At 42.7% G+C, this 22,599-nt stretch overlaps 2 protein-coding genes across 6 annotated transcripts in view; one reads left to right on the top strand and one right to left on the bottom strand.

Annotated features, from left to right (window-relative positions):
• DOP1A (DOP1 leucine zipper like protein A) overlaps window positions 1-10,189 on the bottom strand; it is a 62,696-nt gene extending 52,507 nt beyond the window's left edge. Inside the window, exons 1-2 of one of the 4 annotated variants that reach the window (XM_044421672.1) lie at window positions 10,118-10,189; window positions 7,479-7,546 (exon numbers count right to left, since the gene is read on the bottom strand). The gene's annotated coding sequence lies outside the window, so the exon portion shown is untranslated. Of the gene's footprint in view, window positions 1-7,478; window positions 7,547-7,845; window positions 8,054-10,117 lie in introns of those variants that run through there. The other 3 variants (XM_044421673.1, XM_044421674.1, XM_044421675.1) reach the window with 3 other exon arrangements.
• Window positions 10,190-11,972: 1,783 nt separating this feature from the next.
• The window catches only part of UBE3D (ubiquitin protein ligase E3D), a 75,652-nt gene continuing 65,025 nt past the window's right edge, over window positions 11,973-22,599 (top strand). For both annotated transcript variants that reach the window (XM_044422111.1, XM_044422110.1), the window contains exons 1-4: window positions 11,973-12,082; window positions 15,312-15,508; window positions 17,247-17,337; window positions 20,452-20,686. In XM_044422111.1, the coding sequence (XP_044278046.1) occupies window positions 12,021-12,082; window positions 15,312-15,508; window positions 17,247-17,337; window positions 20,452-20,686 (585 nt within the window). In that variant the 5' untranslated portion in view covers window positions 11,973-12,020. The remainder of the gene's footprint in view (window positions 12,083-15,311; window positions 15,509-17,246; window positions 17,338-20,451; window positions 20,687-22,599) is intronic.

Below are 22,599 nucleotides of genomic sequence, written 5' to 3'. Positions count from 1 at the left end.
AACAACCTCTGTGCTTATTTTATTCCTCTGTTCCCAGCTTTTAATTATCTGTTTTAGATATTTGGAATGCTTTATTTCATTGTACTTTATTGCATGTTATTCTAATCTTATTTGTTGAAATAGTATTCTGCAAGCTCCTGTAAGTAGTTCTGGTTACATGGCGACCTATAAATTGCATTCAGGCATTAATAAATAAAGCAGTGCTTTCTAGATGTGAACACTTCCTTGCCACTGATGGAGGGGGTGGGAGCAAAAGTGGTAGTGATTAGATGAAGCATCCAACTAAAGAAGACAGTACAGGTCCATCAACCTAACATTTTTACCATAGGTCCAGCAGAAGGAGAAGGTTATGAAGCAGATACCTATGTCCATGGTGTTTCTAGCAGATATATTTGCAATGAAAAATACAAAACAAACAACCCCTCCTTTTTAAAATTGATGCTGGGAAAACTCATTTTTACACTTAGTAATATTATTTGGATTCAGCAGCATGGAAGTGTGTTATTCTGCAGCTACCAAGTACAAAAATTTACATTAGGTCTGCAGCCGTATGCTAAAAACTTCACTCAACAGTGCTAAAATTGAGTGTAAAAATCCAGGAAAATTAAAATATGAAATTAAAACTTCTTGAATTACACGCAGCTGATAAATGCCTTTGTGATACAAGACTCTTGAGATATAAAAACTAGGCTGCTATCCAAGCTGTCTGGCAACATCCTTTGGGAAATAGAACTAAACTGAAACAAGCAACTGTAACAAATACTTCTCCCTGATGTTCCTAGCACAGTCAAGACAGCGAGTACACCTAATCAATGTTACGAAAATCAAGCAACAAAATCAATACAGTGAGCTGTTGGAGCTTCCCTTTCCCTCTACGACTGAATGGATCTTTTTGAGCAGTTCAGTTAGACAGAATGCATCTACCACAACGGCAACAAAGAAAAAAAGATTCCTTTTCTGCCAGTACTGCTACCTAATGGGCTCTATGGTACTCAGTGTTGGCAAAGTCTTCTTTCACTTCCACTTTAACTTAAGCATTTCAGTATAGTGTGGAACCTGGGAAACAAAACTGGCTGATCTGTAAAGTGAACAGCTAATATTCCACTGAGGAATTCTTTAGCCAATGAGATACCCATTTTGGGATAATTTTTAAATCCACATTCTGATCTCATCAATTTAAGGAACTATTAGGGAACCCATAGCCTGTTTATCAGCTCCTACACCTTTCCCTGCTTTCATTTTATTTATTTCCTATTCAAGTCCTCCTATGAATGCAGAGCTATAGGCAAAACAGCAGTTTGCCCACACAGGAGGAATGTATTGGCAGATTTGGGATAACCTTAAGGTTTGTGAATGTTCAAAGTATTTACAAAAGGAACTGAAGGAAGAGCCTCCCCTCCTAAAAGTTCCATATAGATTCAATGGCACAGAATGCTAACTCAGCAGGAAAAAAATGCCATGTTGGGAGGGAGAATGGAATGGAACAACATGGAAGGAAGGAGGAAAGATCTGAAAGGTGTACAATGAACCATTTCATTGTCTGGGTATGTCATTTTCTATTTAATACTGTGAGGCTTCTTTAAAGTGTCTCCAGAGATAGATGTGAAAGTTGCCTATAATCATCAGTGGATACATCAAATGGGTACAAATGTGTCTGTCCTACCCACCCACAAAACAGCAGCAACAACAGAGGAATGACCTCAAAACAGGCCAGTGAAGATCTGCATGTTCACTGGGTATTGCTGCCTGACCATTGAGGGCAAAAGAAAACCTGAAAATAGCAGGAAAGAGAGTGGGTATAACACTGAATGTAACATTTTATTGCATGGCACACTTTTTTTTTCTAAAATGTAACACTTCCAGATAACAGAAAGCTACAAGTTATTCATAATAGATAATCATGGGGGTGATGCAAATGCTCCCCCCTTGCATCTGAGAGGAAAGTGCTTCTGTTCACACAAAGAAGTGGGAGGAGTCAGTCTACTTATTTCAAATATGTAGATTTATACCTTTTCCCATACTGTTTACTACTGTATTTCAGCATAATGCAAGGCCAAGCCTAAACAGCTAAAATTAACTAACATTGTTCTCTATTATTACTCTGTCTTTGCCCAATAGCATTACTTTTTGTTATGTGTGGTGGAAAGGTTTTACTCACATTACAAAACTGTTCAAGTATAGTATGTTACTCTATGGCAGGCACTGATTCATATGGAGAGATGTAAATCCATGCATCCAGGGATTTTTCCAGGATGGGTAGTAAACCTGATTCTTCTCCCTGGGGATCCCCATATCTAAAGGAAAAAGATGGTATTGCCCCTTCCACTGCTTTTCTTCTACAGAAATCAAAGGGATCAGCTAGTAGCAGATGAGATGGAACCTGGAAAATGCCATTACTTCCTATACAGAATATTAGTCCACTGACCTTGGGCATTCTCCATCCCTGAATGTGGCATTTAAACAAAAGATTAACCAATACAAATGTTCAAATTTCAGCAACCATCTTAGAAATTCCATCTGATGACAGACTAAATGACAATGTTTGACAATGACAAAAGAAGGGATAATGTTCTACTACGTAGTCTGGAGTAAGAATACATAATATATTTCTGGGAAGCCGCCCTGAGGCTTCGGCGAATGGGGTGGCATAAAAATGTTTTAATAAACAAATAAATAAGAGAATGAAGGGCAGCATCCAAGCACACTGAGTTATCCAAAAGGCACATTTGAACACTTGGCTGTGTTCAAGTAATATTCAATATTGCAGCTTGTTATTGCTCTGTTCTAAGATGTAATTTGACAGATGCTTTGAATATAAAATCTTGCACAACTTGTTCATTCAGTGCAAACCATTAGCTTTTTCTGCTTTTGTCCTCTGGAGCATCATCCATATCCATACCCCTTTTGGATAGCTTAAACAGTTGGGATGTAACTTTACAATATCTCCTTGAAATATAAGCATACAGACTTTTTAAACCTCTTTGTCTTTAGCAGCATTCAATTTCTAATTAGCATCTGCTGCCACACATTGCATTCAACTTAACGGGATGCCTCCTACCAACTACCAATAGCCTATCATCAGACAAAACGCTTTCAGCTATTTGGGTTACATCCAGTTACCCCAACCTGCACTCAGAATGGCTTCTGTCAGCAGGATGGAAAGGGCAGATTCTTTTTCCCCCACTATGTGTTCTCAAAATCTGCTCCACAGAGTTGGAAGAACCTCTGAAACAGGTTTGGGGAAGAGAAGACTACCGGGGGAAAGAGCAGAAGTACCCACTGTGTGAGCATACATCCACTTTCATGACACTGGATTTCACCTTTCTGTGTGCAGATCCTCATTGCCTGCCAATATAATTTTCACCATAGTTTCTTTTCATCCTGTTGATATATACTGCATGATCATGCTTTTAGTCTTGTCATACATCACCATGCAATTTAGAATAAAGTATATTAAATTTATATATATATATATACAGTATAGAAATTAAATGTCTTTCCAAATACATAGCTCAGTCTTCTATAAAGCTATAAACTTTGAAACCTATGGTTTCATAGCTATGAAAGCTATGAAAACGAAACCTATGGCTTAGAAAGGGCAGTGCAGGGAAGGACTACTAAGCAGCAGACCTTAAACATCCTTACTGGGCGGTAAGGATATACCACCTCTTAGGAATTTAGTACATTGACCATTGTTATAGCTGCTAGCTATGGGGAATAAAAATGTCACTTGTAGCATTTACATTTTGTAGTCATCCTGGTATTTTTATATAATAGGACAGCATACAAAGGTTTTTAATAAATAAATAAATAAATTTACATGATACTGTTGAATATCAAGTGATTTAACATACATTAAATCAATAATCCTTATAGCAACTTTCACCAACCCAATGCCTTCCAAATGGGGTGGACTAAAGCTCCTTTATCTCTAGCCAGAGTGGACAGATTACAGAAGGTTGCCTTATACAAATCATACAAGCTAGTAGAGTAATACCCATATTGAAGATGGGAGGTTTAGGCTGAAAAGGAGACTACCTTGCATCCAAATCAGATATTTTCTAGATTATATTTTCAGATACAGCACTGTAACAGCTAATTGAAAACTGGCCATCAAAACATTTATTTTGCCAAATATGTTCACATATACCGTATTTTTCGCTCTATAAGACACACCTGACCATAAGACGCACCTAGTTTTTAGAGGAGGGATCCATGGAAAGCTTCTTGATAATCACAGGCACATTCCCCATCACTTCCCCATGGGCTTCATTAAAGGACGGGTTGCCATTTGAAAACACACACTGACCTGTGATTAACAGTTCTCACCTGCGCCGGAGGAGGGGTGCGGAGCAGGGCGCGCCGAGCGCGTGCCGGCCAGGTGTGGTGCAGCCGGGCCGGCAGCGTGCCAGCTGTGGTCTTCCGGGCGGCGCAGTGGCAGCAGGTCTTCTCAGGTGGTGGGGGTGAGCAGTCCGTCTCTTCGTGCAGCCGGCGGATTAAAGCCCACGGCTCCTCCTCCTCCGCAGCAGGTCTTCCCGGGTGGTGTGGGTGAGCAGTCCGTCTCTCCATGCGGCCAGCGGGTTAAAGCCAGTCTTCCCAGGCAGTGGGGGTGAGCAGTCCGTCTCTCCGTGCGGCCAGCGGGTTAAAGCCAGTCTTCCCAGGCAGTGGGGGTGAGCAGTCTGTCTCTCCGTGCGGCCAGCGGGTTAAAGCCAGTCTTCCCGGGCGGTGGGGGTGAGCAGCCCGTCTTTCCCTGTGGCCAGTGGGTTAAAGCCCACGGCACCTCCTCCTCCGCGGCAGGTCTTCCCGGGCGGTGCGGGTGAGCAGTCCGTCTCTCCGTGCGGCTGGCGGGTTAAAGCCCACGGCACCTCCTCCTCCGCGGCAGGTCTTCCCGGGCGGTGGGGGTGAGCAGTCCCTCTCTCCATGTGGCCGGCGGGTTAAAGCCCGCGGCTCCTCCGCGGCAGGTCTTCTCGGGCAGTGGGGGTGAGCAATCCGTGTCTCCGTGCGGCCGACTAGTTAAAGCCCGCGGCTCCTCCTCTTCCGCGGCAGGTCTTCCCGGGCGGTGCGGGTGAGCAGTCCATCTCTCCGTGCGGCTGGCGGGTTAAAGCCCGCAGCTCCTCCTCCTCCACGGCAAGTCTTCTCGGGCGGTGGGGGTGAGCAGCCCGTCTTTCCCTGTGGCCAGTGGGTTAAAGCCCGCGGCTCCTCCTCCTCCGCGGCAGGTCTTCCCAGGCGGTGGGGGTGAGCAGTCCGTCTCTCCATGTGGCCAGCGGGTTAAAGCCCGTGGCTCCTCCTCCTCCGCGGCAGGTCTTCCCGGGCGGTGGGGGTGAGCAGTCTGTCTCTCTGTGTGGCCGGCAGGTTAAAGCCCACGGCTCCTCCTCCTCCGCACCGCCCCCCCTTGAGTAGCACAGCTCTCACCTGCACCGGGGGGGGGGGGGCGGAGCAGCGTGCGCAGAGCGCGTGCCGGCCAGGTGGTGCCACGTGGTGCAGGCGGGCCGGCAGCATCCCGGGCGTCAGGCACAAACACATTCGCTCTATAAGACGCACAGACATTTCCCCTTACTTTTGAGGGGGGAAAAGTGCATCTTAAAGAGCGAAAAATACAGTAATAACAATCTACAATTTTTCACGAGAGCAGAATTAACTACTGTATTTGCCACATCAGCTAGAGACAAACAATGCTATATTCTTCAAGTACATAGGAAAACATGAGAACAAAAGAGGGTTTCATAAAACTTAAAAGCAAGCCAACAAAGGGTCTTCTATACGCATAGGATATTTCTAACTACAATTACAACTGCAGAAAATTTTAGTATGAATTCAGCCTTTGCAAGATAAGTGCTAAGAGCCTGCCTACTTTACTATCAACAAAGCTGCAGCTTTTACAGCACATTTATTACATTTATTCTAATTACTGTTAATTACTGCTTAAATTATCAGCATTTGCATTATTCACATTCCAAGGCAATTGCTTTGTGATCCACGGCATTATACGTGCTGACAGAATTACTGTTTCTTCTGCAAGTTAGGAAATAATAAAGATTTGCTTTCTATGAACTCCTGCTTTGTAAAATATGATTTTTCCTTGCACTTACAGCTTAAGGATAATTCTACATAGAGTTATGCCAGCAGGAATACAACTACTAGACACAGCTCTATTTTTTAACATGCTTTTGAAAAAATATTGCTACTTTATTAACCATTACTTACTCTACCCATCTTTTAAAAAGTTTTCAAAAGCAAATTTCACCACAAGTCCCAAACTGGGGACAAAGGTTTATAAATACAGTCACCAGAAGTAACCCAAAATGTAACATTGGGGATTTTGTAATTTACACCATCACATTTAATAAATATATTTATTTAAATAGTCACCAAAATGCAGGAAAGATACAATGCCATTTTTAAAAAATGTGTTGAGCACATCATCAGTATAGGCTGCATGGGAATTGCTAGAAATGCATTTACAATCTACTGCTCACTCTTTGTAAAATCTCCTCTCTTTGCAGCAGACATAGGATCATGGTGCAGGCAAATACCTCAAATGCTTTTCCCTATAGCTAGACCCAGGTAAAGGGCTCTTTGTAACAGGGGCTTGGAGGAAATTCTTCCTTTATGCAGTTTAGCTCTGCATTCCCCTACCAAGCTAAGACCCAGACAAAGAGTCGTCACTGCAAACTGAAGTACATATACAAGGAGTACTGTGTCAAACTGTCTATTGCTTTCCTTCCTACAGAAGAAAGGGTTAGAGAACCATGTGCATTTTGCCCTTCAGCCCAAATACCACCTTAGCAAGGACTCAAAACATGATCTCCCACAGTATTTTCCTCCTCCTTCAGTATAGCAGAATTGCTATACTGTTCTTGCTAACTGGAAAGGAACAATTCAGCAACAGTGATTTCCCCTTTCTTTCTTCCTGCAAACCAGTTCCTGTGTTTACTTTTCCCTTTCTCCATGAACACTGCCATAATAAAAAGTTTTCTCTTCTTGACCCAGCATGCCTGGTTTATTCAGAACTTCATCTCCAAAATTTACTTGCACATTACAGCTTTAATACAACTAACACACACATTTGGGAATCACTCATATTATTCCTAGGATTTTGTGGAAGTCTTTTGTTTGGTAAGAAAGAATAACTTAATGCTTATGGTGCAACAGACATCATCCTGCAGTTAATTTTATACAGATAAATACCTTTGTTAGCTGTATCGTACTTGTTTCACAATTAGCAAATATTAATGAAGTCCCATTAATTCATTTGTATGAACATCCCCATCATTTTTGCTAAATGATCAGGTACTGTAATGAGAGTAGATAATACTAGACAAAATGGAGCATATATTTGCTCATCCATGTTCAAGAATTTTAAAATAATGATTTCTTAGGGAAGCAACCAGGATTTTGTTTCCCCAACCAAGTAAGGAATCTTCATTATGACTTTATTATCAGACTGTTTTACCAGCAACAACTGCAGTGTAAATTACCTTTGCTACCAATACGATTCTCTCTTCTTGTATTTAACTTCCTTTGAATACCTTGTGTCAGCAACGAGCTTTAAAAAAAAACCAGGGAGAAATTCCTTTAAATTGTACAAGTCAAATAAAGTGGTGCTGATAAAACTCCTACACAATGAGCTCTCATCTCCTATCAAACACATCTTAGGTTTAGGGGTTTATTATTTCCATTTTAGGCATATAGTATACATTCCTACGCACACTTAGCTGGGAGCAAGTCCCATCAAACAAAGTGGGTCTTACTTTTACTTCCTTTGCACAGGATGCACTGTGAGAAACACAGCACCTTGCTCAAGGACATCTAGTTTCACAATTGGTGGATTATTCACAAAATTACCTAAGCTCGAGGACTGGGTGTGTTGACACCAGATGTCAACCAGCATGTCACTAAAAAAAAGAAGAGGGGCAATTGTTGACTAGCAGCTCCAGGATTTTTGCTTTGCTTATGGTTGACTTCAAAATGGACTTCAAAATGGTCCATCAAACAGAAGACTATCCCCTGAAAGGGAGGACACCTGGCCACACACACCTCTTCTCAAATTTTCCTATAGGAGTAAAGGACAGAAAGTTGTGTAAATATGATCTCCTAATCCAAGCCATGCTTTACAAGACAGCCAAGAATGGTTCTATCTATATAAGAAAGTACATGAACAAAATTCAGAGATATTTAATATGGTCCTAAGCAGGTTTTCTGAGAGGGCTCTCCCCAGAGTTCGGTTGTGTTTGCATCTTGGTAAGACAGTGACAGATTCCAGAGGTAAACCAGACAATTACAGAAGCAAGAAAGAGAATATTCCAGTGTCTATGGACATACTAATCTTAAAGTTGCTATGCTTTGAACGAAACAAACTCACACAAATCCAGGAAAATTTTTAAAAGCGATACAATAGAATTCATGAAAAACTGCTATTCTCTAAAATAAAGCTTATGGATTTTCCCAAAATGTTCCCACATGGTATTTCAGCTATTATTTTTATTCAATCCTTGAAGTTCCAGAAAGTATGATTATAAATTATAAGAGCATAACAGGTATAATGGTCCTGTTCAGGTTTGCAGCCACTTCAGGGATGACCACAAATGCATTATTCACTACACTGTATAAGCTGAAGCTCAAATGCTGTTGAACTCAACAAATTCAGTGTTCTTCTATGATATTCTCTTGGGAAAACGCAAGGTATACAAAAATCATATAAAGCTGCAATCCTAAGCATATTTACTAAAGAGTAATATGATAGAGAGTCAGTTGACTCATAACAAGAAATCACCATGAGTGAACTTTCCCAGCAGTCATGGTGCCAGCTATCATTTCCATAATTCAAGCCATGGCAGGGTGCACCTTAGTTTGTTGTTATATATGAACTGGAAAGGGTGGGTTGGTTAAAAAAAGTTATGATATAAATTAATTTAATTTAAACATGTATATGCCGTACTTTGCAGCAGCCTCAGGATGGCTTACAAAAATCAACTATACTTAGTCAGGGGGCTAGCTCTGAAGGAGAGGTCACTGAAGAAATGAAAGAAAATGTGAATGGCAGTGCAATCCTATGCAAGTTCATTCATAAGCTTTACTCTCTCATGAATGGAATTGCTGAACGAATGAGATGGGATTGCAAGTAATTACAAGATCACATATAATCAACTTGGAATAGTCATTAACTACTGTTTGTTTGGTTACCACTTTACAGACATTTGAAGCAGCAATCATCAAGCTGGTACCCCCCCCCCCCCGCCCCATGTTTTGGATTACAATTCCCTGGTTTCCTGACTATAGACCATGCTGGTGGTGGCAGACAGAAACTTATATTCACAACATCTGTACAGCACCAACTTGGAGAAGCTAGTTTAAACTGTCCCTCTTTGGTGCATAGATCTACATTAAATATTAACAATAAACATTCACAAGAAGCACTTACTTCATATCAATCATATATGCATGTACATACACATGGCAAGATTTCTCAATCCAACATATAAAGGCATTGCAGGGAAGGGAGTTAGGAATAGGGTTGGGTGGAGAAGAGAAATTCCACCTATGCTCATGAATTAGAGCAAGAAATGGTAGACAAGGCCATATGGGTTTGGGCTTGGCTATCAGGTGTGCCTTGCAAATGATTCTGATCTGGTGGGTAGCAGCAAAACAGGTGCAGCCACGGAAGATACTGGTCGCTCTTGTTCTTGCTGCTGCTGCTATTATTATGGAAGCCTATCTGGGCTGTCGTCCCTCCATTTATTTTCAAACTTGCAATAGGGGGAGGAGTCTCAAAAAAGAAATGGTAAAGAGGCGGAAGGATGGGCAAGCAGACAAGCAATCAGGAAGAGACGGAAACACATAAGCAGAAGGAACTGTTTCAACAGCACTATACAGAGAAAGAGAACCAGGGAGGCCTCCATCCCACCTCCCGAGCCCTCGGAACCTCTCGCCGGGTCGGGGGTGGACAGGAGACTCCAACGGAAGCCCCCAGACCAAACCGGAGGAGCGCCGCACGCTGCCTTCGCATAACTCTTCCCGCATCCCAGCCCGGCACCAGCGCTTCCAGGACGACGAAGGCAGCGCGACCAGGGGGCGCCCGGGGAGAAGCGGCGGGGAAGACATCGGCAAAGAGGGTTACCTTGGCGTCCCGAGCCGGAAGAGCCCCGCCACCCAGCCACTCCAGAGAGAGCACTGACAGCTCCCGGCATGCAGCGCAACTTCCTGCCTCCGCCTCCTCTCTCCCCCTTCCCACTCTCCTCCTTGCGCCACAGCGCCACCTGCCGGACCCAGCAGCTACGCAGCGCAGTCTTGCCCGCAGCATCCTTTGCAGCTTGGAGAGCGCTCGCAAGAGATCGCATCTCTCATAATTATACTCACTTACCAGGGAGCAAGCCCCATTAAGTCAGGGGCACTTGGTTTTGAATAGATACCTACGCTTGCATAGTAATCCTTGCACTGGTCTGGAATTCGACTAAGATAATACTAGTAGCCCCAGTGTTGTATACAAAACAGAATGCCTGCTCCAAATTTTGGAGGCCCTGGGGTGACATCCCCTGAATGGGCCCTCTCCTTCAGCATGCCAACCTTCCCACCACCACTGTTGCCACCTGCCATCGGTCCTCATTCTCCTTCCCCTCATTGCGTCCACTTGCAATCTTGAGAAGCCGAGAACCAGGAGCAGCGGCATCTCCTCCTCCTTTGTCATTCCCACCATCATCTGGGCCCAAGCAGAGCCAGATGAACAAGCGGGTAGCCATGGGGAAGAAAGAGAGCCTTGTCAGTAGGCTGCTGCTGGAGCCTGACCGTGCCTGCTTTCAACACCAACCTTGTGTGTATTGATGCCTCACGTGTGAATCACTTCTTAGGGCCCCATTACAGTCTAGCTCAGCTTTCTGTAATCAGCCAAAGAGCTGTCTCTGTGTTAAGACACTCACATGGTAATTGGGAAAACGAAAGCTTTTCCTAATTGTTTGTCCCTTCCTGATTACTGATAATCAAAAAGCATGCTTGCTTCTCAATATGAGTGCAGTGCAAAATAGCCACGGTCAATGCATGAATAAATAAAATAACGAAGGTTGCACAGCTCTGTTCATATGCAGCAGAAGGACTACGTCTACAACTTACTTAGAACTAAGTGCCACTTAAATTGTTGCAATTTTCTTTTGAAAAAGCATATAGATATCACAAAACTTCACTGTTTTTAATCCTAAAAGGTGAGTAGCTTGTAATTTATTACACCACATTTACACCCTGCTTCTTTTCCTCCTGAAAGGAAATCAAGCAAGTTTACAGATTCTTACGCATTTCAAGACTAGCTTTTCGCTGCAAGCTAAAAAACATGGCTTCCTTCTGCAAATATATATACGAATTGCCTTAAGTCTTGTCATCCTACACAACACTTACATGAAAATAGATACAGAGGAATATAAGGGCTTACTTCTTGAGAGGTCTGCATAGGATTGCAAACCAGCAAAGTTGGCAAAGATTTAATTCCGAGTAATATGTACATATAGGATGGAACGGCTTCCATAAATAAATAAAGGCTCTCGATACGAGGTGATTGAAGGGGAGCGGGCCAAATAAATTCACAAACACAAATAAACACCTCGGTGCCAAACTGGTAAACCAACCAAACAACCAATTTCACTATACGGAACTCTTTCCTTAACTAAAGCACTCCTGAATCCACTTGATCCCAAATCGGGGAGAGGGATTAAGGATTCTTCTTCGGAACAACCAAAGCCTTTCAGATTCTAGCCTCAAGTTTATGGGCGCACAGGACGGCGCAGGCACATTTCCATCTCGAAAAGCGGAGGAACTAGCGGCTGAAACTCTCTGCTGGAGGCGACTGCCTGGCTGGAGGTGCAGAGGGCGCTGTGCAAAGGCACCAGCCTTTCCTAGCGGTGGCAGAGCTCAGGCGCTTCCTGGGCTGGACTGCGCGTTTCCTTTCCCACGTGTGTTCATTCGCCGGAGGATCTTGAATCTCGAGGCGGGCACTTGCTTGCTCTCGGCTCGACGCCTCCCTTCCAGACATTCCCGTGATGGACGGCGCAGTGTTCCTGGAGATCAGAGAGAGGACGCAGAGCGGTTTGCTGATCATCCGGTACTTCTTAACGGGTTGACCCATGGCATTCTACGATCCCATCCCATGATAAGGGATAGATGCATTAGTTACGCTTGCGTGCTGCCTTTCTTCCGTGGAAGGAGATCGACAAGACGGTCTCCAACTGATTCCCTATGCAGGAAATAGGGTCAGCTATAGCTTCAGCAATGTTGCTGCCCGTTTGGTCTTCAGAAGTTAGAAAGCTTGAATTGCATGTCGCTTCTGAGCGATCAAACTCTAAACCAAAATAATAGCAAGAGACACCCAGGGGCTTGTGAGAATTGAAAATGGGGCGAAGAGAGCAGTGTTTCTGGAATGAAAGACACACTAGAACTGGTAAAACCTTTTTGTATAAAGGGAAAATGTACTAATTTAGGATGGAGAAGTTAAGCTGCTGCAGTATTTTCTCATATGTTCTCATTTCTCTGCCATATATTCCCTGTGATTGCTGAAATGGTAGCAGCTTGTATTCAAACATATCTACAAGTCATACTCTTATTTTGGTCACATCCCTAATTCCAGATGCATGGGGTATTGTATTCTGAACATGCTTAAAGCTCACAGTGCTCTCTTTCTGTATGAGTTCTGGTAATAAAAGCAGGAACTGCAGACAAGCCCCAGTGAACCCTGGATCAAATTAAGGCGTATTTATCAGTATGGCATGCAAGCTGCAGTTCTTAATGTATTAAAGCCTCTATCCTCTGCATCTTTGGCCCTAAACTCACAGTATCCCTCAGCCGACCCATGGGATTTTTAACCTTTAACCCTTTTGCTGTAGGACCACATCTGAAAGGATTGCTTGCCAAAAGTTGTTGAATTTGGGCTGACAACAGAAGGTTGCTCATCCTTGCTAGTCACACATACTGGTGATTCTAATTTTGAGGATGCATGCTTAGTTCACTGCCCCCATATTCATCATCCCCCGCCCCTTCAACAGCATCACCAGTAATGCAGGGGACAGGAATTTACATTAATGATGCTAAATCTTTTTACACAAAACACGTATGAACAGGGACATGTACAAACCCTGAAGTTGGCAAATCCTACTAGAAACTTTTCCCTCCAAAATATCATTGTTTCCTGCTTTACACAGCTGTAAACATCTTTGTTGAAAAGTGACCTGCAGATCTTACAATACTAATGACATCTTCATACACCTGAGTTCCAGTCCACACAATTGTATTTATTTACTAATTTATATCCTACCTTTTTCTTTTTTCAAAGAACTCAAAACATCATTCTCCTTCTCCCTCACTCTTATCCCCACAACACCCCTGTGAGGTAGGCTGGGCTGAGAGTCTGTGATTGTCCCAAAGTTACCCAGTTGGTTCCATGGCTGAGCAGGGACTAAAACACAGATCGCCTGAGTCCCAGGCCCATGCTGTTAACCATTACACCCCACTGGCTCTCAGAACAAATTGGCTAGGTGCTAACTGGTACCTTTTGCTACCTTGTCCTTGAAGTATAGGGCACAGGTGCAGAACCTCTTTTAGCCTGAAGGTCCAATTCTATTTTGGAGGAAAGTTCAGGAACTGCAGTCCAGGTATGGGTTAGGGTTAGACCAAGAGCAAAAGGGACAAAGCCAAAATTACCAGGAACACCAGAAATGTTAGCATATTTTACTTTAAAGCACTTTCTGCCAGTAATTCAGTCCAATGAGCGTGCTCTGCCTGCTGCAGTGGCCTGAAGGTTCTTTGGAATCTCAGGGAAAGCAAATGCTGGGGCTGGGTTTGCTTACAAGGAGGTATACTGAGTGAACTGAAGAGCTTACAATGATAGCATGTTCTCAATAATCAGTCAGCAAAACCAGCAAAGCCTGCTGCTTTGAGCAAGATACCTGAGTAAAGAGAGGGTTGAGCCAAGCACCTGGTTATCCTCTCTTTGCTGCTGATGGCATGAAGCCTTGCAATCTACCTCTAGCAAAAACAACATGAAAGTTGCTCCCCCTAGCAAGTCCAGCTGTAGCTAAGCAAGCTGCTGACAAGCAGGACTACAGAAGGGATGGCAGATTGCCACAGGCACATCTAGCTGAAGTGCAAGCTAGTTGGGTGGGATGCAGGCTCTCTTATGGTCTAATAGCAAACACCTGCTCATCAATTGGTGTTGATATTAGGAGGTATCCTTTGTCCATTTTCTCTGCTGAGCCAGTTAGGTTGGAGGTTTTGTTCACCAAAATGGAAGTGATCCATGGCCTGTAGAAAGTTATTCTATCTTTTAGAGGGGGCTAGGGATCTCCACAAAAGCCAAGAGGGTACCTAAATTATTAATGGTTGAAGGAAAAGGGAAGGGGTAAATGAAAGTGGATGAAGTTGGGATTTGGGTACCAAGTTCTGTAATCCTGGCATAGAAATTTACAATACAATCCTAAACAGATTTACCATGTTAGTGCCATTCAAATAAATTATTTCTTTTATCCATGTATTTATACTATTTGTATTCTATTCTCTAGTTCTAGGGAGAGTCTAGAGTAGTGAATAGTAAAGAGATAAAGCAGATAAAAGAAAAAAACAGATCAATTAAAAAAAAGGTACCATTAAGACTATGGCTTGTCTGCTAGATAGTTTCTTGGAAAAATGGTATGTTCAGCAGGTGCTAGAAATATACCCTCTAGAGGCAGGGAAGTCCACCATACTGAAGATTCTTCTCCTGTTATTACTACATTGCATATTAACCCTCCCCCTTTTTCCCTCTTTAACTTTACATAATTCCCATCTCTGTGTTTAGCTTCACAAAACAATCCTGTGAGGTAGGTTAGACTGAGAGTGAGTTACTGGCTCAAAGTCACCCAGTAAGATCCATGGCCGACTGAGGACTAGAATTCAGACTTTCTTGGTTCCCAGTCCCACACTCTAGCCATGGTGCCATTCTGATTCCTGCAAGAGTCAGGCTTCTGCCTTTCCTTTATGCTTCTCATCAGTTCAACATCCTGCATCTCTCCAAAAGTACAAGGCTGCAGTGAGAAATAAGAATTGCCCTCCTTTGCGAGTGGTGTAAGTTTACAGCATTTGCAGTTCCTCTCTCCTATTGCAGCCTGATTTCACCCACTGATATTATTAGTATTGTAATCTCTTCATTGCATAGGCTGCTATCTTTTTTTCAATTTGCATTGTAAATATATGTAAAGAGAAATAGGTAAAAATAATAGATTTTTCAGATTTTCCCAGCTCTGTCAACTTATTACAGTGTTCTTGCATGTAGAGGATAAATGCTCTCTTTGAATTATTTTTAGTCAATTAAAGCCGGAAAGCTGGCCTGCTGATATTACAGTGCTGCCATCATTGCTAGAGCTAAAGAGTGGCGGAGGCTCCAAGTCAATCCCCCTTCCACCAGAGGTCAGGATTGTTCCTTCTTCCTGCCGAGGACTACAATATGTGCCTGGGGATGGCTTACATATGAGACTGCGCGTTCAAGCAGATTGCAGTAAAAGTAAGACGGACTTGCTTTTATTTTTGGTTAGTTATGTGTTGTCTCCTTCAGAGTTAGCTTCTTGTAAAGAAAGTCGGTCATACTGTGAAGAATTAAGCTGCAATTCAACTGAACAGTGTAGGACTGAGGAAGGTTTAACTTTTAGCTGCAAGATTGGTTTAATCAGATTTCATACAGTGAACTGCTGCCTCTTCTTTCTTTTGCTTGCCTCTGAATTTTTTAAAATTCTTACTTGGATTTTATTGGATTTACTCCCTGTGCTGTGCTGTGCTGAATGTCATTAACAGTCTTGCTTCACAGGAAAATGAACACAGGGCAAGAGAGTATCACTGCATGAAAATAGCAGCTTTGTAGCAGCTTCTGTGTTTTTTGAAACATCTGCACTTTTGTTCTCTGTCTTATTTAAGAAATGCAGTTGTTTGGTTTACTGGTTCACAATGCCTGAAATCAATGCCCATAGTGCAAACATGGGTCAACTGTACATACTTGCAAGAAAACACCTACCATTTACCTGAGCTGAGGGTTTTTTTCTAAGCAAGTATACAACTGCTCTGTAATTGGCATGATATGTGGGCTATATATTGTTGGTGCAAAGGTATAGTGTCATGGGGAAATACTCCATATTGGCCCTTCACCTCTGTGGTTGTGTTGTGCCAGGAAACAGAACCCACTGTGGTTGCAATAGCAAGCTGGCACTTCCTAGGGCAGTCCCTGAAACGAAAAGAAACACTCAGTGAGCTCCATGGTTCTGTTCCATTCTGGAAGCCTGCCTTCTGGCTTGTTGCTAGTTGTGTCCTGTTGCATCAGAATGGGCCTGCTGGCACGTGGCAATGTTGGATACTGCCCATGATGCTGCTTTTAAAAATCTCAATAAAGTGGTTCTTTATTCCGACTTGGCTGCCATAAGTGCCTTGCCTTGAGTGGGTTATATCCTTAAAGACAGCCTCAACATATTTTAAATAAGAGCTCCACTGGATCAGGCCACATCTGTGTTATGACCTTGCTAGATGGCCATTATTAAGTCAGTTTTAGACTGTTAAATATTATGTGGATGTAATAATACTGGTCTACCTTACAGAACCATTGTGTCACTACTCATAAGGAATCATTTGATCACTGGAAATATGCTGCATACATTTTGGAAATATACTACTTAATTTTCATTTTTTTCCCTGTGAATGCTGTACTATGCAAGATGTTTTCAGGTGTTAATAGGATTACTGTTCATGTTACTTTCTATTACTTTACATTTAGCCAGTGTAGTAGTTGGAATGTTGGACTGCGGATCTAGAAGTTCTGGGTTCTAGTCCCCTCTTGGCCATGACATTTGCTGGGTGACCTTGGTCCAGTTGTTCTCCTCCTAAGCTACATTACAGGGCTTTTGTTGTGAGGATAAGATGGAGCTATGTAAGCATCCTTGGGTTCCTCACTGGAGGGGAAAAAGCAGTAGATAATGGAATGGAATAATAACAGTGCATAGCCTGCCTTTCTTCCTCTTGCAAAGAACCCAAGGCAGCTGACAAAGTTCTCTTCCTCTCCATTGTATCATCACCACAACAGTCCTGTTGTTGAGAATCCACTGGCACAAAGTCATCCAGTGCTTGAGTGGGGATGGATCTTTGATCTTCCAAAACCCAGTCCAGCATGAATTATTGTGTCATACTGGCTGTCTATGCTGCCAATATTTGATTTTTGTTGTTTAAAGTAATAAGAGTTGTGTTCATTGATATCATTTTAGAACTGATGCCATCTGTTCACAAGAGCCTTAAATCTAAGATGAGTTGCACTCTTTATTGTCAGTCTTGTGGCAACAGTATAATACCTGGTTGGTAAGTGTTGTGCTCTATTACTTCTTCTGTGGGTGAATGTAATTTGCGTTGTGCTCGTGCTAAAGCACATCTGGGAGGCATGGGATTGGGGAATCCTGACCTGAGAGCACCCTGAGCTCTAGAACAACCCACCATATTGACCTGGCCTGGAGGCAGAACATGTAACTGCAGAGGTATAGATGACTCACCCCCCACCCCCCAAGGGAGCCTGTGATCCCCCAGTATGTGCCGTATCTAGTATGGTTACAATAATTTGTGCTCGCCTTTTCCCTTACCCCAATGTTATTTTTTTAAACCATGTTTTATTTCTTCCAGCTTTTTTATTTGTTTATTTTGTGTGCTTAATTATTAAATTCTGCCTCTGATAGTATTGGGCTAAAGAATGAGATATTCACATTTCTAAATATAACATCAAACTGAAGTTAGATTTGTTCATTGTCTTGGGCTTTAAAAAATTGGCCCCAATAAATATATTTATGACAGTAATCTGCTGCTGAGTAACAAGAGTTCTCTGGGTATCTGTTTTGGATTTTTAACAATGGGCAGCAGGGCAATCTACAGTGGAGTGGTGTTGTCAGCTGTGTTTCTGCACAATGTTTGATTTTTCAGTAGCAGGAAAGAGAGTCTTCCCGACCCCTTCTTCCCCAGTTTCTTGGTTAGGAGGCCATGGAAAGTTTTTTCTTAATCGGAAGCTACAGAGAACTTGTAGTGTTATGGTGGTTAATCAGGGACCATCTGTTTTTGATGCTGAAAGAGATTGTGAAAAAGCATGGCTGTTGAGCAGCTGTGAGGCCGTAATACCTGGCTGGTGATCTTTGTTCTGCTTGGTCAGCTGCAGTGTATGCAGGCTACTTTTATGCATAACACATTGGAAAAATGCTTTTCATGGTGTTGCTTTTGCCATTCAGTGGCTTTCAAGATCTGAGCAGGGTGGCATTTAAATTAATTTTCCTCAGCTAACTTTTTCTGGCATTGACCCTTCCCCATTAATCCCAAATATCACTGCACATTTGCTTTATAGGTACACTGAAAAATGAAATGCAGAAAGTGTCATCTATGTAAGCTTCAGTTTATTGCATTACATTTTGTGTTGAAGTATTAATTTTATGACATACATGAAAGACTTGGTACAGTGTGCTCAGAAAATGTGCCGATGCTTTAAGTTTTAGCAGAATCATGAGATCAAGCTTTGTTTCATTCTATTTATTACAGCAACTAATCTGTATATGCTTTTTGTAAAAAAAAAAAAAAAAAAAAGTCTTGTAGAAATAGGAACAGAAGTGAATACATAAAAGGCCCTGCAATTAATGTTTTGAGAGGGGTTTCTTGCAGCTTTTGAAAAGGATTTGTTAGTAGGCTCGTGGTATACGTTCCTAAGCCTTAGCTCATCTGATTTGTGTCATGAGCATTCACATAATAAGTTGGCAAGATTGGGCAGTGGACATCCTGGATTTCTCCTGAATACACCTGACTATTTACCAATTAATCTTCTTGCCAGGTTTTTGCATGCCATTTGAGACATTATATCAGGTCTGTGTGTGATTTCAGACCATATGAAACTGTCCTTCTTGAACAATATGCCCATCATTCACTAAACTACAAATATCGATGTGTTCAGAAACATTGCATTACACAATTTGCTGTAGTCTCTGCTATGGTCACTGGATGTCTGAAGACCCAGTAGTTTTACCTTTAGAGTGGGGTAGGGAACATGTGATCTCTAGATGTCTTGGTCTTCAGTTCACTGCTTCCTTCATTAATGGTGGTATTGTCGAGTGTTGATAGGAATTGTAGATACAAACATCTGGAAATACGTGAATTATTCACTCCTGTGTCAGAGTGTGATGCAAGTCTTTGGGTGGCTTTGCCCATCTATTAAACCACACTGTGAGTAGGCCACAATGAAGTTGTTGTTTCCTAAGCAACCCATGGCATAGCCAAGAGAAAGCTGGGATTGCCATCGTTTGTTCTCTCCTTCTATCTTGCCTCATTGCTCTAATACCCTCCCTGTTCCAATTGTGACTCCTTATTTTTCTGGTGCTTGAGAGTATGCAGATTTGTGTGTGTCTGTCTATATATAAATTATTTAAATTTTATAAAATGTTATATAATTTTTAATTGATTTATTTTTACAATCTTTCAACAAAACCAATCAGCCAAAAGCTACTGAGAATATAAAACAAGTGCATAAACACAAACACACACATACAGAAAAAGGGGGGGAAATGCAGCCCCACATTGGACTCAGTGTCCCCTTCCCATTTCGCACTTGTTCAAGTCTCTAGAAAGTGTGGAAAAGGGAGGCACGGGTCCTCCTCCCTTTCCACAATTGTTATTGCATCTAACAATAGCCTGCCCCCTAATGCCATATCTTCTAGCTCTGCAATAGTTCCTGTAGCTTTGCTTCTTATACATTAAATCTGGACAAATGTTCCTGACAGTGTTTATATGTTAAATAAAGGCCTCTTGCACACTAGTGGAATGGTATACAAAAAATGGGGCAGCCTCACCAGCTGTACTTACACCACCATCCTGCCAAGGCCCCCTACCTCTCTGTCCTATGCAACCATCTTCTCAGTTTGTTTTGGACTATCAGGGAGATTCACACACATCAGTTGACACATAGTAGCCCTAGCAGTAGCTGCCCTGAAAATATCTCAGGATTCACCTCCAGAGATGGAAGAAAATGAGCCCTGAATTATTATTTTTTAAGGAACAAGATTGCCAAATGTGTTTTTGCCTCTGCAGCTGTTTCAAAGGAAAAGTCTTTTCCATCCCTGCTAATGCCATTGCCCCCAAATGAAACATCCACTTGTCTTCTCTGTGCTTTCAGTGTTATCTGACTTGCACAAATACTGCCTCAGTATTCCTGGAAAATGCTCTGGGAAATGGGCCATCTGTGGCCGGAGCACCCTGGAGGATCCGCCAGAGTGTCAATGGGCAATCTGCACAAACTCACCACTGCCACTTCTCATGTGTGCAGTTCTGCACATCTGTAGCGGGTCAGGTTCAGTGTAATGTCAGTTCCTGCTTTTTCACCCGAAGGACAATGGACACAACTGAAGTCAAAGCAGCACCGTCACAACAACTGCCCTTCTCTTTGCTCTGTCTTAGGACATTTCTTCGGGTTCTCTCCCTTCCTGATGAGAACTGGAGTGATTTGGTGGAGGAATGGTGTTGTCATGCCAACCCCTTCCATGAGAGCCTGCTTCACCCACAAAATGGCGACTGTTTTCTTGCACACAATTACTTCCTGGTCAATTCAGGAGAAGAGTTGACTGGGCCAGGAGCTGAAGTCCTTCCCCCGGAGTCTCAGGATGCTGGTTCTCCCAGTAGCAGTTGTATTTCGGTGAGTACAGTGGGTGGGGAACAACAAATAACCCTGAACACTATCTTCCTTTTCCTCCTCTCATCTGGGAGAATGCATGTTTTGGGGGGCATAAGGGCACAGGCTCCTGCCCTGATGTCCCTGCTTAAAACAGGCCCTCTACAGCAGGATTCCTTAACCTTATGGCCACCAGTTGGATACAACTCCCATCATTCCAAGTCAGCATTGGAGTTGCATTCCAGCATACCTGGAGGCATCAAATTGGGCAATTGCTCTAGATTTTCTTGAACTCCAGCTCCCCTCAGCCCCAGCCAGATTGCTGGAAGTCGCAGTCAGTCAACATCTGGAGGAATGCAGGTAGCCGGACCCTGAGTTAAAAGGATTACATTAGCACTGCTGGCAAAAGGCTTCTACCAGCTACCTTTGGGCATGGGAGAGAATGCTGGCCAAGAAGGGCCAGTTGTCTAGTTCAGAAAGCCCTTTCAGAGATCGCTGGTTGCTGGTTTACCTGCACGTAGCTCTATCGCAGAATGCAAATCGGAAGCTATTTAAAATGTCTCCTCCTCCCATGCTAATCTTGTGGGAGTTTACTTTGATCTGAGCTGCAACTATGTATCTTAGAAACTTCTGTCTGCATATGGAGAGCGTCTTGGCATTGGCCTAAACACAACAAAGTAATACTTCCATTTGTGTAACTTGTAATAAAGCATAAGACTAAAGAGTGCTCCGCGGAGCTAGGTTTAACAAGCCTTTGCCTTAGGCAGGGGCTGTGGTTCAGTGCTTGATGCCCTGGAGAACTGTTGCTATTGGTCCGTGTTGACAGTTCTGAGCTAGATGGACCAGTACCTGGACACAGCACAGGGCAGCTTCCAGGCTTCCTATGAGGGTTAGCGGAAATCTTTCAATATTCAGTTTATTTATTTCAAACATCCACACATTTGCATCTTACTTTTTAGCCCCAAGAAAGGCCAGATCTTTACAATTATTATTACCTTGCATTTACATCCCATCTTTCTTTCTCTTCTGACTTGCATACTTTATTTTATCCTCACAACAACCCTGTGAGGTAGCTTAGGCTGAGAGTGAGTGACTGGCCAAAGTCACCCAGAGAGCTTCATGGCAGGGTGGGCACAAAAGCTGGAATTTCCAGATTCCCCAGTCAAATAATCCAACCACACTGGCTGTCAACAACCTACAACAAATTAGTGAACTAGAACAAATTTTTAAGTGTTCATTAAAACCAGAAGGAGAATAAAGCACTAATTGAAGCAGCAAGAGGCCTTTTCCTCAGCTTCTGAGGACTTCCTTTGCACTCCCAACTTTTAAAATATTTGTGCTACCATTAGAAATCCGTAATTTCCAATAGCTTGTAGGAAAAAAGTGATGTGTCTATTACTGGATAATTGTATGGGTAAGCAGTAACTCCCCGTTGAAACAACCATCACACAGAGAGTGCTCCTGACCAAATTCTCTGTAGCACTTGCCACATTATTAGAGTGGTTTATCCATCATATTTACCCTACTGGTCATATCTGCTAAATTGGCCCTGAGGGTAGCTGATCCTGCCCTGCAGTTTTGCTTCCTTTCTCTGACCTCAGCAATGCCCCTAGCCTCCAAATTGTCATTTAACACATTTTTAAGCACATTGGGGTCACACAGAATTCTAGCAGTTATCTCTGGGGGAAAATAGTTTTCCCAGATATTATCAAGATCCTTTTGGAGTGGACATGTGAAAACATATTAAGAGTGTGCAGATGGCCAGCAGCTGAAAGTTGTCACACAAGATGCATTGGTTTAATTTGTGTAGCAGGAAGTATTGCCACTTTGTTTGAAGTCAGTGAAAACATGGTGTCACAGCACATGGTGTTCTGCTATTCCAGATAGTTTTAAACTAGGGGGAAATGCATTGGAAGGTGATGTTGCAGCAGAACTTT

The sequence above is a fragment of the Varanus komodoensis genome, unplaced genomic scaffold, assembly GCF_004798865.1.
Source record: "Varanus komodoensis strain SLA01 unplaced genomic scaffold, ASM479886v1 scaffold12, whole genome shotgun sequence".
Taxonomy (NCBI): domain Eukaryota; kingdom Metazoa; phylum Chordata; class Lepidosauria; order Squamata; family Varanidae; genus Varanus; species Varanus komodoensis.
The sequence above is the reverse complement of the archived record's forward strand: the minus strand, read 5'-3'. Positions and strand labels throughout refer to the sequence as shown.